The sequence below is a fragment of the Macrobrachium rosenbergii genome, chromosome 21 (assembly GCF_040412425.1).
Source record: "Macrobrachium rosenbergii isolate ZJJX-2024 chromosome 21, ASM4041242v1, whole genome shotgun sequence".
NCBI lineage: Eukaryota > Metazoa > Arthropoda > Malacostraca > Decapoda > Palaemonidae > Macrobrachium > Macrobrachium rosenbergii.
In genome coordinates, this window is record NC_089761.1 from 15,352,462 (window position 1) to 15,367,389 (window position 14,928).

Below are 14,928 nucleotides of genomic sequence, written 5' to 3' on the forward strand. Positions count from 1 at the left end.
GTAAAATAGGACTGATATATTTTTGCATTATACCCTTATTCGCTGTGGATAAAAGATCGTCAAGGAAATATACTGCTAAATTTAAGCTGGAAGTTGTAGCTGAAGCTGAGAAAACAATGTTCAAGCTGCTAATGACTATACTGTAAATTATTGTGCATCGACAACATGGATGAAACTCAATCATAATCAGAATGGGAGAGAAAGTATTTTAATCAAAACTACTGGGCATGAAAGAACACATTACTGATATTTTTATGCCGATAAACGATAAATACGTAAAGCTCATATTATGATGAAATCAAGTGAAAATAGCAAACGGAATCTTGAATTTTTTTTACACAAAACAAATGTCCCCAAACGGCCATCAGCATCTATTAACCCTTAAACGCAGACTGGACGTATCGTACGTCAACTAAAATTGTCTGTAGGGTGCCGAGTGGACGTACGGTACGTCGACTACAAAAAGTTTTTTTAAATATTCGCGGAAACATAGTTATAGGCCTAGTTTGCGAAAGATTTTTAAATCATGCCCCTTGAGGGATGCTGGGAGTTCACGGATCACACTGTTGTTTTGTTTACAAGCGTTACCCAGCCGCGCATGCGTCAATTTCTTTCTTCTCGCACTACAGAGCATCAGCGATGCATGTCAGAAATTCTTTCGTCACTTTGTCGTAATTTTTGCACCATTTTATATTAGCCGTTACATAAAGTTTTATATATGAAAATGTGTGCAATTTCATGAAGAATACAACAAAAACAACCCATGGTTGTAGCTTTTATAAGTTTTGAAATATTTTTATATAAATCACGATAAGTGCCAAAATTTCAACCTTCAGTCAAATTTGACTCGACCGGAATGGTCGAAAAACGCAATTGTAAGCTAAAACGCTTACATTCTAGTAATATTCAATCGTTTACCTTCATTTTGCAACAAATTTGAAGTCTCTAGCACAATATTTCAATTTATGGTGAATTTTTGAAAAAACTTTTTCCTTACGTCCGCTCGGTAACTTGGCCGAAAATCTCAGAAATTCTTTCGTCACTTTGTCGTAATGTTTGCACTGTTTTATATTAGCCGTTACATAAAGTTTTATATATGAAAATGTGTGCAATTTCATGTAAAATACAACAAAAAACAACCCATGGTTGTAGCTTTTATCAATTTTGAAATATTTTCATATAAATCACGATAAGTGCCAAAATTTCAACCTTCGGTCAAATTTGACTCGACTGAAATGGTCGAAAAACGCAATTGTAAGCTAAAAATCTTACATTCTAGTAATATTCAGTCATTTACCTTCATTTTGCAACAAATTGGAAGTCTCTAGCTCAGTGTTTCGATTTATGGTGAATTTTTGAAAAAAACTTTTTCTTTACATCCGCTGTGATAACTCAAACCCGAAAATCTCAGAAATTCTCTCATCACTTTGTCGTAATGTTTGCACCGTTTTACATTAGTCGTTACATAAAGTTTTATATATGAAAATGTGCGCAATTTCATGTAAAATACAACAAAAAACAACCTAAGGTTGTTGCTTTTATCAGTTTTGAAATATTTTCATATAATTCACGATAAGTGCCAAAATTTCAACCTTCGGTCAACTTTGACTCGACCGAAATGGTCGAAAAACGCAATTGTAAGCTAAAACTTATGTTCTAGTAATATTCAATCAATTACCTTCATTTTGCAACAAATTGGAAGTCTCTAGCACAATATTTCGATTTATGGTGAATTTTTGAAAAAACTTTTTCCTTATGTCCGCTCGCGGTAACTCGGCCGAAAATCTCAGAAATTCTTTCGTCACTTTGTCGTAATGTTTGCACCGTTTTATATTAGCCATTACATAAAGTTTTACATATGAAAATGTGTGCAATTTCATGTAAAATACAACAAAAAACAACCCATGGTTGTAGCTTTCATCAGTTTTGAAATATTTTCATATAAATCACGATAAGTGCCAAAATTTCAACCTTCGGTCAACTTTGACTCGACCAAAAAACGCAATTGTAAGCTAAAACTCTTACATTCTAGTAACATTCAATCATTTACCTTCATTTTGCAACAAATTGGAAGTCTCTAGCACAATATTTCGATTTATGGTGAATTTAAAAAAAAAACTTTTTCCTTACCTCCGCGCGGTAACTCGGCTGAAAATCTCAGAATTTCTTTAGTCACCTTGTAGTAACTTTCGCACCATTTTATATTAGGCCTTACATAAAATGTTATACATGAAAATGTGCGCAATATCATGTAGAATACAACAAAAAATAACTCATGGTTGTAGCTTTTATCAGTTTTGAAATATTTTCATGTAAATCACGATAGAAAAAATTCGACCTTCGGTCAACTTTCACTCGACCGAAATGGTCGAAAACTGCAATTGTAAGCTAAAACACTTACAGTCTAGTAATATTCAATCAGTTACCTTCATTTTACAACAAAGGGGAAGTCTCTAGCACAATATTTCGATTTATGGTGAATTTTAGAAAAAAGCTTGTTTTTACGTCTGCGCGTTACGAATTCATGCATCATTTTGTGATAATATTTTCTCTGTGTTGCTTTGATCGTTTTACAATTTGTTATATACCAAAATCATTGCAATTTAATGTACAATACAACGGAAAAAAAATAACTCATTAGCTTTAACCATTTTGCTCACAGCATGATTTGTATACAATTATATATGAAATTTTTTTTTGCGCTGTCATTTATTCCAATATTTATATATGATAATGATATTTTTTTTCATTTCTGATGGTTGTATACTAAACTTCAGGCAATGACAAAAAAAGGAGCCAAAAATGAACTCTTAATCTTAAAAACTAAGCATGCTGTGATTTTTTTAAAAAACTTTTTTTCCGCTTTGCTGCTAACTCCTGAACGCCGCCAGCATACAACAGACACTTTTGTAAATAGAGGCTCAACGTTTAAGGGTTAATGAAAAAATAGATAAATTAATTTCACAATGAGATGTATTTTAGTTATATTTTGACTTAAAAACATTTCGTATAACGAAAAATAACCTTGCCCCATATAAATAAAGTACAGTATCTAGAGATTCATTTATGCTAACTAGAAGCAAGAAAAGTGCTCAGAACTGAATTAAATACGGTGAAATAAACACCGCACAGACGATTTCCAAGCCAAAACATTGATCGCTATGATCGCAACTTATAATACAAAAGCAATATAAGAATGTATACAATATTATTGGATACAGTGAATTAAGGCATAACATTTTAAAAGATGCATATTCTTTATGTTGACATTTATATAATACGGTATGTGAATATAGAGTACAGTATAATGTAGGCTATGCTACCGTATATATATATACAATCTACCATAGTGTAGGCTAAGCTAATTCTTGTTATTCAATTTCTCTTTGCACTGAATTATCATAAGTCACTTTGCATGAACCTCCAGAATTAGCTGATAATAATTACTATATATATGTGTACGTATAGAGTATACTTTATAGTGTAGGCTAGGCTACCATATATGTATACATGGTACTGAATACCCTAGTGTAGGCTAGGCTGTATCCGAGATACATTTTGGTATTTCTTACATTTTTTCCAACAAACGATGTTTTTTTTGGAACCTAACCCCATCGTAAGTAGGATAATACCTGTATAAGCATTTTTAGTTTGTTTTGTGTCTGTTTGAACTATCAAAATAGGCAGTTCTAAATGTTTTTAGAAGGGTTGTAAGTCTTCGCGGGTTTTAGCTATTTGCGGGGGGATGTGGTACGCATCCCCCGCGAATACGGGGGGTTTACTGTAGTGCAAAGTGTTTTGGTGATGTGTTTGTGGAGGAGGTGGCTACCCATCCCACCCGATGCTCCTAGGCAAAGGTCAACGCCATACTCCCCCAGCCCCAGGGGGAGGCATACTGGAGGCCAAAAGGAGGTTGGTGGGGTCTGCCCAGGGGTAGTCGTCCCCTCAGTCGCACCTGTGTTGTCCCGGGTGTTGACCAAACGCAGCTTTTGGAAAGGTGTGCCTAATGTTCATAATCTCTTGTCCAGCTCGGGAGATTCTAGCCCTTCTCACAGGCGCCAGTAGAGATTTTCGGACGAATCTCGTTCGTTGAAAAGGCTCATGTCCCCCAGGGATCAGTCCCCTCAGTGTTATGGCAAGAGGTTCAGGGAACGATCCGGTAGTCCGCAGCTGTCGTGCAGCAAATGGGACAGTCCTGAATGTTTTTCTCAACCAGTCGCTACCAGATCATCATCTGTGTCCAGCAAGAGGGCTAGTTCTTCAGCCAATCGGGAACCTTCTCATGACAGTTCATGCTCATCTTTCAAGCGCCCGTCTGGGATCGAGGACACCTCTTTGGGAGCTGAGCGCTCTTTAGCGGCCGAGTGCCCAGTGATTGCCGAGCACCCAGTAGTGACCGAGCGTTCACTAGTAGCTGAGTGCCTAGAAGATAAGAAGTGCCCAGTAGTGCACCCTCATCACTTGGCACCAGAGAACCTTTCGGCTCCAACTCACTCTCCTTCAGTTGAGCACCAGGATTGTTTGACGTTCGCTCCTGTTTTACGGACTTCCTCATCGAAACACCAGTTTTCTTCACCTACTCATTCGATTACTGCTTCATCTACTCCCGGTTTGGACCCTTCCATGGTACCACTGCAGAAGCAGTTAAACAATATTTTGGGTATTCTTAAGAAGGCGACTTCTTCTTCTTAGTAGCGCCTGCAGATCTCTCATTGTTCCCGGTCTCATCGGAGGAGGAAGATTTAGGACAGGACTCCACCCCACCGGCTTATGCTGCCTTACTGAATTATTTATTGGATAATTTTCCAGATTTCTTCGCTCCGGCAGCCCCTTCTTCTCTGGCTTCCTCATTTATGATGAGTGACTTACCCAGGGATTTGTCGAGACTTCCCAAAGTGGTTTTACTCTTCTTCATCTAAGAAGGCTATGAGAGAAGTGGACCTCTGGCTCTTAGAGAAAAGATGCCAGGACAAGGCATGCTTTAGTATTCTTCCTTCCTGCCTTTCGGCCAGGAGATATAGGTCATATGTGACCTGAGAGGCCCCCCTCCCTGGGTGTGGCTGCCTCCTCCCAATGGGACTTCACTGGTCTCCTTGATTCGGCCCATAGGTCGGCTTTCGCTTCGGCAAAAACCATATTCTCTGCGTTGGAGATTGATCATATGCTCAAGAACATGTTCAAGGTGTTTGAAGTGATTAGTTTCCTAGATTGGTCCGTAGGGGCCTTGGCAAAGAAGATCAGATCAGTAATTACGAATGGAGCCCGCCCTCCTCCCCTCACATGGACCTTAGAGCAAAAACAAAAGTGGAGCTCTTGGCTTAGTTGTTTCTCCCTTTCACCCTGAAAGTGGGCGGGGTTAATCACCTACATAAAAGACTGTCGCTACCGCTAATTTCAAAATTGAAGCTGCTATCGATTTAGAAACTCTTAGCTAAGTAATTACTGGGTATGTATATATAAAACTTTATTTTATTATAAAAGTGTCATTTCTGTAAGCTAAGTTTAAAACCTACCACTTTTGATCCTTTTCAGACAAGATCTTGAGGTTCCTACAAGTTATGTTCAAGGGTTAATCAACAGGATCATTAATAATGTGTGTATTGTTTGTAACAATGTTATTCTCAAATATGTTGAAGACGACATTGTTTTGTCTATTAATGTCAAGACCTTAGAGTTTCGCTCAGTCGATGGAAACTGGACCCCAGCATTTATAGGTAAGGATAATACAGTAGATTTTATAAGTGAAACAAGCACTAGAGATACAGTATATTGCTTTATAATATTTTGACGCATATACTGTAGATCGTATTAATTGCTTATTTTCTTTTACCTGTACTTTTATTCTTCTCAGATTTGACAGCTGAGGACCTTATTTTAAGAAATCTTGCTACTCTAACTGATTTGACTGTTTGTTTGGACAAGAGAAATGCCTCAGGAAAGATTGAAAATTATCAAGTAAGTCAACCATTGAATTTGATTCTTTCAAGCAATAATTGCACAAAAATAAGTACAATATCATGTGTAAAGACTTCTTTTGATTTTAATCAACCTTTTCAGGAACCACTTTTGTATCGATGCTCCCTCTCCTGCCGAGTGGTGCGTCAGTTTGAATCTGTCAACTCTGTCCAGCCTCTCTGCACAAGATATGATGTCTTTTGTCCTCAGTTACATTTCAGCTTATCAGATATGCAGTTGCCTATGTTCCTGAGACTGCTACAGCTATCTTTAGCATTATATTATGGGGAACTTGGAACCTATATGGAAACAGAGCAAACAACATGTGTTCCCCTGGGAGAGGACCAAGAAAATGCTCTTAATGAGGGTGAGATGGATTGTGTATTCATGGATTATAGCTGCATATTGGCATTAAATATAATTATTGTTAAGGAGAATAAATGATTAATAAAGTATCTTATATCTTGTGGGAATTATTTCATTATAGCATTCAGCTTTACATATGTTATCAGTAACACATTACTGAAGTGTACACTGTATATGAGAGTTTATTCTGGAGTTTATTAGAGAGTATACATTCAGTTCTTTGCAAACTGTGTGAGTTTTGATCAGTAATTTATTTTGCAGTTTGTCAGCATCATCAGCATTTTTTGTGCTTCAGATTTTGCCAATGATAATGCTTCGTGGTCATCGTGGGCTTGGTCTCTGGGGTCAGCACTCTTACCAGTTTACTGGGAAGATGAAGAGAATGCCTTGTCATCTCACAGACACAGACTCAATAAGACTTTACACATGGGTCTGTACGTAGAGACTGCAACTTGGACTTTCAAGGTGTCTTGTATCAAAGGTCTTTTTTGTTTCAAATTATCATGATAGTGTTGTAAGTTACATAAATATCGGTAGATATATGTATGGTATTTTTGAAATTTTCAGACTGAGCTAAAATTACTTTTTGAATGAATTTAGTATTTTTGAGTTTTAGTAATAAAATTCATGTTTTATAGTAATAAATCTCATATATTTTTCTTTCTGTTTCTTACAGCCTGTATTTATTATTATTTTTCTCCCTTTCAGCTTTTCTATATATTGCTTCCAGTTTTCCTCTATACTATATAGGTGTATATTAGTTGTGTTTATATGTTAATTACAGTATATTTATTTTTAAAAGGAATATTACAGTACATGTTTATATTGAACAAATACTTTGTACACTTACATTTTAAGTTTGCAAAGCTATTTTGGAATTGTGGTAACGTGTAAGCACTTGCATGATAAATTACAGTAAAGTCTTTTTTGTGAATTTTTTATCTCATTTTGTTATGAGGTGTCAGATTATTCCTGAAGACTGGATACTGGATGTTTCACTTTAAATTTTTTATTGGCATGCATATCTTGGATACATAAGATGAAGGCAATAAATGCACTTTTACATCACACAAGTTTATCACTATTTTTATTTTAATTCTTATACGTGTCTGCATGGCCAATTAAAAATGATACTGAAATGGTATTCTTAGCTGCATATTTTTTACAAGCAGTGTGATTTCTTTGTCACAATATGAATGCAGTACATCAGTTATGGTATACACAACATCCTTCAGATGATTAAACTTTCCTGCGGATAGGTTTAAACAGTTAGACAAACCTAATCCTGTACTTAGCAGATCTGACTGATGCCTCATGGGCAGTTGTCTACCTGTGCTTTATCTCCCTGTACAGGGGTATTGCCTGCTTTGTGCATTGGGTGGCACTATGAATGTTTTTGCATTGTCTCTCTGCTCCCACTATTGTTTTTTGTCGTATATTTTTATGTATTCCATTTAGTTCTCTTCCCACCTAGCTGTCCAGTTTCTTTGATATGCCACCCCATTTTATACCTCTCTTTTATGAAATTCTTTGGGCCCAACCAGTAAAAGTCTGGAATTGTGACTGAATGGCCACGATAAACTATTTCCTAATGACAATAATATAACAGGAAGTTTGTTAGTACCTAGTAGGCTACTGTGATTTTGGTATGGTATTCTTTAAAGAAAATTAAGATGGGGAAAAAGGAATAACCCAAGTTTTTGTCTTTGACAGTTGACAGAATCTGTGCAAGAGAGTGGGTACTTTGGCCCAACAAAAATGAGATTTACCCCTTTCATGAGGATAGAGCACCAAGGGAGTTTTATGACTGTGGTTGTCAAGGGTCTGGAGGCTGTAAATGTCCAGCTAGGGATATCGTCTCTTACTGTTGATCCAGTTGGCATGTGCATATGTGGAATTGCAGATATTCAGGAGGTTAGTTTTATAGATTGTAAATAAAATTTTTTTATGTTTGCTTTCATATTTCCCTAATTAGTTTACTGACAATCTTTGCACATTTTTCATTATTACTTTTTTTTTGTTACAGTGTAAATATGTGAGTTTGGACGGAATTTTTCTCTGTTTAGGTTTAGTAGTGCACCGAGATAACGGACTGTGGTATATTGTACATCCGGATATATCGGTGTGAAATGGAAATATCAATTTGAGGGTTTTTGCTTCTGGATTGAGTGCCAAACTGTTTTTTCAAATCAGGTGCCAAAAGGAATGCTGGGAGTTTGAGTGAGGGAGAAAGCGCATCACCCACATATGAATACATGTTTATGCTTACAGTACACTGTAATTTCATTTTACAATACTGTACTGTATACTGTCCTGCAGTTTATATTAACCCGTTGAGTGTCCTTTATGAGAGACGTTGCTGCTCCCGTTATCATCACATTTTCTGGCTTGCAGAGCAGTCATTTGGTCTATGCCAATTATTATGCTTTATTATGTGTTCTTTTTTTACATTGATATTGATTTTTGTATAGAGATATTAGGATAATAAATAATGTAGAATAAGAGAAGATGAAAGAATTTATTTTGCACGGGGAAAAAATTATTCTTTCAAATACATAGAGCCAGTAGATTAATGAATTGTTCCATTTCATTTTCTTTGTGTCATACCATTTTAGTGCACTTGATATTGTAGGCAAACTTTCTATATATTCACGTTTGCCTTATCCCGAACACAGAGAGTGAGTTTGCCTTATCCTGAACACAGGGAGAGAGAGAGTTAGTTTTGTGCTGATTATGGAAAGGACACCGATATATTTCCTTTCATCTTAGTCATCATCATTCTCTGCAACAAGTAGTGATAATATCTCTTCTGGCAAAAGATTTTTCTTTTGCTTTAGATTGCTCATTATGGGGGAAAAAATGGGATCAAACAAAAAGAAATCAGTTGGTTGCCAATGAATGCAAGAAGTGTAGCAGGAGGTGGAGGTTGTAGTCCTCTTGTCAGACTGTCTTTCCCCTACAAAAAAAGTTGCCATTTATTGCTAATCTAGCTCATAGTGTTACTAACTGATGTTCCTACAGTTTGTATAAGAGGGAAGAGCATTTCGCGTTTCGCCTCTGAATTCAGTAGCACACCATCCTTGAAAGAGGTAGGATGTGTTACTCCATACAGGGCGTTGCGATATGGGATGTGGCCAACCGAGATATGCCATCAGTGATGCTTAATAGGTTAATAATATTGCTTTTATCTTACTTTACGGGTACTGTTTGTTAATATACTTTATAGCAAAAAAGAAAACGGAACGACTTTAACACTACAGTGTGAGAAAAAACGACTTAACTCGATTAGTTGCCACACTTCTGTAAGACATTTATTTAATTTGTTTAAAGATTTATTTAATTTATATTAAAATTTTTTTAGGTATTTTGCTGTGTTTACATTAATATTTTAAAATTAGTAAATCATTGTTATAGGTGCTTTAGGGGTGTATATACTTAAGAGTAACATTTTTAGGAGGGTAATCTAAGATGACTTTGGGTGTCTTGGGATGATGGTTTGGGGTGTATTTTTGTTTAAAATGATATTAAATTGTTTTAGTATGATAATTTAAGACATATTTTTGTTTGAACAGTTAAATTGGGCAGTGAACTGTTAAAATAAGCAGTTATTGTATAGGCATTTTACAGTAGTTTAAGGGTAATTTACCTGTACTTTATGGCAAAAACATGCATTCACGTATATCTTCTTCTTCTTCTTCCCAGCTTGTTCCCATTTTTATATGGGGTCGCCGTTTCGGATGAGCCGTTTCCATCTATTTCTATCCTGTGCTTCTGCCTCATCAATTCCCTTCTCACGCAGGTCTCCCCTCACACAGTCCTTCCATCTCTTTCTTGGTCTCCCTCTTCTTCTTCTTCCCTGGACCTCCATCCCCATAGTATGTCTACCAACGTGGTCCTCATCTCTCCTCAACAGGTGTCCATACCATCTCAGCCTCCCCTCCTGCACTTTCTTTGATATTTCCACCACCTTAGTAGACCCCCTAATGTAATCATTTCGGATCCTCTCCTCTCTCGTCACCCCAGCCATCCATCTAAGCATTCTCATTTCTGCCACATCCATCTTCTTCTCCTCTGTCTTTCTCAAGCTTGCTGTTTCTGTGCCATACATCATTGCTGTTCTTACCACCGTCTTATGAAATTTTCCTTTTACCCCAGCGGTAATCTTTTGTCACAAAGAGCTCCGGAGGCCGCTCTCCAGTTGTTCCAGCCTGCCTGTACCCGATGTTTTACTTCTTCTTCCATATGTCCTCCAGCATTAACAAAGGATCCCAAATACTTAAAATTTTCAACTCTCTTTATTGGTTCTCCCCCAAGCTGAACACTTTCCCTATCACCCCCATCATTGGTGGTACACATATATTCTGTCTTAGATCTACTTATTCTCATTCCTCTGTCCTCCAGTACTTGTCTCCATCTTTCCAGTTTCATTTCCAGATCTTCCCTGCTCTCTGCACACAGGACAATATCATCCGCATACAATATGTTCCACTTCCTCTATGATAACGTCCATCACTATGTTAAAAATAAATGGGCTAAGAGCCGACCCCTGGTGTAATCCTACTCTCACCTCAAAGCCCTCCGTCTCCCCAACACTGCTCCTCACTCTGGTAAATACATTCTGGTACATCTCCTGTATCAATCGCACGTACTTCTCTGGCACCATCCTCTCCCTCAGGCTCCTCCATACCTCTTGTCTGGGGACTCGGTCGTAAGCCTTTTCAAGGTCAATGAATACCATATGTAGGTCCCTTTGTTTTTCCCCGAATTTCTCCATTAGTTGTCTCAGACAAAATATACCATCTGTTGTTCCTCTTCCCTTCATAAATCCCATCTGCTCTTTACCTATTTCTACTTCTTCCCTTAGTCTGGCATCTATCATCCTTTCCAGTATCTTCATCAGTGTGGGACATTAGTTTAATACCCCTATAATTACCACACTCTTGGACATCTCCTCTCCCTTTGAAAATTGGGATCAGTATACTCCCATGCCACTCATTTGGTATCTTTTCCTGCTCAAGGATCTTTATCATAAGATCGTAAAGTATATCCACTCCTTCATCTCCTAATGCCTTCCATGCCTCCACAGGTATCATCTTACGCAAAACCACACCACACATACCACTGTCACCCACTCAACATGGCTACAGACCACACCACTCCACAACAACACTACTCACCAACCTTACACAAAAAATACAAGATGGCATTAACTCCAGACGGCCACCACAAAGAACACTGCTAATCACAATAGACATAAGTAAAGCCTTTGATGCCATCTCTAGACCACTTCTCATCAACAAAGTTTACAACATCACACTACACAACAACACCAAACGCTGGCTCGCCAATTACTTAACAGACAGACAAGCATTTGTAGTCATCCAAAATCAGAAAATGGCGAGTCATCCAAAATCAGAAACTTCCCGAACGGCGTCCCACAAGGCTCCGTCCTAAGCCCAACACTTTTAACCTATTCATGCATGACATACCAACACCACCTAACAACATATATCATCTCATATGCAGACGATTTAACAATCATATCAATACATGCAGACAAAAACGTATGTTCCACACGAGTACAGACTTACATAACACAACTTGAAAACTGGCTCACACAAAACAGATTACAAGTAGCACCAACAAAATCCACAAGTACACTACTCACTAGTCACAACAAAGAACATCAGTACAGACCCACAGCAATGCTGAACAACACCACAATTCCACACACACACATGAAACAAAAATCCTAGGAGTCACATACAACGCTTCAATGTCATTTGCTCCACATGTCAGTAACATCATCAAGAAATGCAGACCTAGACTAAATGCACTAAGATCACTAGCAGGCACAACATTTGGACAACAAAAGAAACGCTCATCACAGTATACAAACAATACATCCGCTCCATAATAAACTACGCCAGCCCAGCCTGGCACCCTGCCATATCCAACACACAACTAAACAAACTACAAATAATACAAAACACAGCTCTTAGAATCATCCTTGGCAGTACACAATCCACACCAATAGAACACTTACATGCCGAAACCAAGATTCTCACCATCAGGCAACACTTAGACATGAGAGGCACACAATTCTTGGCATCGATCATAAACAACACAAACAGCCCATGCTATTACCTTCACGACCACCCTCCAACACATAGGCAAATAGCAAATACACCACACAGACACTATACAAATATCTTGAATTCTATACCACCACCCACAAACATCACACAAAACAAAAAGCACATCCATACTCACCTCACCAGACAAGCACTTAATAACCTTCCCAACAACAAAATACAGTGGAACCCTGGTCTCCGACCGTACCGAAACTCGACAAAATCGGATTCTGACACGAAATGCTGAGTAAAGTTTGCGCCGGTTCCCGAACAACAAACCGGAATCCGACCCGACGCGATCCGACCCGTTGACGAAACATATGATGTTTGTAAACAAAAGTGTTTCGGTAACGCCGCCGCTAGTTGGCGTTGTTCTTCCCCACGCACATTTAAAAGCACTTAAAGCAGTGATTTTATACATTACAGTAGACTCTGAATGGAATTTACCATAAATTAATACAATCCTGAACGTACACAATGTTTATGTAATTAGTACGCGATACGCCACCAGGACGGCACTCTGGTTTGTTTACATCGCGCTTGCCACAAGCTGCCAATGCCGGCGTAACTTAAGACGTTTTCTTAATTTTTATAACAGACTCCACAGTACATTCGGCTTATTTTTAATATTTTATTATTAATTTAATGTAATGACCAGGCTTGTTTTTCATTGTATTTATCATTAACAACAGTTTTTGTGCGTACCCATTACAGTACATTCTGAGTGCATATAGGCTGCCTAGCCTAGCCTGCAGCACTCGGTCTACCACTGGTAGGCCAATTTTTTTATACAGTATGCATTTAAAACTGTAAGAAGACTTCTAATAAGGTAAGTTATTTAACTCTGAACTTATTTAATTGTAATGTGTGTAGTGTTTTTTTATAAAAGACAAGGTTGGAGTAGTGACTGGTGGTCAGGAACGGATCAATCCATTTTCAGTTATTTCTTATGGTCGAAATTGAAAGTGAATTCGACAAAATCGAATCTCGACACTCCTTCTAGAACGGATTAGCGTCGGGAACCGAGGTTCCACTGTACTCGGCACCCCCTCACCCAACATAAGCAGCACAGAAACACAGCTCTCAAGATTGGAGAGAGTACACCTGACTCGACTTCGCTGTGGTCATCACCAATCACTAAACACCTACAAACACTGCATAGACAACACCCAAACAGACATATGTCCACTCTGCCAAGTTAGTCCCCACACAATTACACATCTCTTAGTAGATTGCCCTAACTTGGCAGCCCTTAGACAACAACACAACATCCACACTACCACACAGTTATGGTCAGCTCCAGTAAGCGTGGTGTCCTTCTTGCGCGGTGCAGGCTTCCTGGCATAACAGAGTCTGGGGAACCACAACAACATCAACAACAGGTATCATGTCTGGTCCGGTTGCCTTCCCATTCTTCATCTTCTTCAGTGCATCCAGCACCTCTTGCTTAGAAAACCTCATCACCATGCCAATGTTCACCTGCCCATCCCCTCTTATTAGTCTATTATTTTCTTCATTTAACAGCTGTTCGAAATATTCTTTCCATCTCTTCACGATGTCTTCTTCCTTTCTAAGTACTACCCCATCTTGATCTTTTATTTGGTGCTCTTATTTCTAGCCTTTGATAGCTTGATCATCTTATTTAATCCTTCCTTCGTCCCCAGCTCATTATACACTTCATCATACGACTTTGCTTTAGCTTGGGCTACCATCTTTTTCACCACCTTGTTTTTCTCTCTGAACCGATCTCTGTCTTCCACTGACTGTGACTCTTCCCATCTCTTCTTTGCCTCCTTCTTATCTTTACTACTTTCCCAATGTCTTCCTCCCACCACCAACTCTCCCTTTCCTCCCATATGATCCCCGATGTCTCTCCCAGCAGCTCCTTTCCATGTCTTCTAATTACTGCTGCATTTCGTGCCCACCATTCTTGAACATCTTCAATTCCTATATCAATGTCCTCCAAAACCCTCCTCTTAAACTCTCTCTTCTTATCCTCCTCCCTCACTAATTTGTACCATTTAATTTTCCTTATCCCTTTAGCTTTGGTTTTTCTTTCCCTTTTTAGCTTCAAATCCATGATCTGTGTTAGCAGTCTGTGTTGAAAGGGCTACAATGGTTGCCTGGGATAACTTTGCAGTTCTTGACCTCCCCAGCTTTATCCTTTATATAGGAAGTAGTCTATTTGAGAGCATCTTCCCCACTCCTATATGTTATTAGGTGTTCCCTTTTCTTCATAAAGAATGTGTTTACTATTGCCATGTCGAGTGCCACAGCAAAGTCCACTACATTCTCCCCTTCTGGGTTTCTCTCCCCAATTCCATGGCCCCTATGCACCCAACCAATCGCCTCATTTTCACATCCAACATGGCCATTCAAATCTGCCCCCACTATCACCCTCTCATGTTCTTCCACTTCTTGCATTACTCCATCCATGTCTCTCCAGAAACTTCCCTTCTCTTCTTCTGTGCAA

General features: G+C 38.4%; 1 protein-coding gene across 1 annotated transcript in view; it reads left to right on the top strand.

The window, feature by feature from the left end:
* Window positions 1–14,928, top strand: part of Vps13B (vacuolar protein sorting 13B) — a 195,249-nt gene that overhangs the window by 47,233 nt on the left and 133,088 nt on the right. Inside the window, 5 exon segments of the mRNA XM_067123050.1 lie at window positions 5,533–5,714; window positions 5,852–5,955; window positions 6,058–6,322; window positions 6,617–6,786; window positions 8,035–8,235. Coding sequence (XP_066979151.1) covers window positions 5,533–5,714; window positions 5,852–5,955; window positions 6,058–6,322; window positions 6,617–6,786; window positions 8,035–8,235 — 922 coding nt within the window.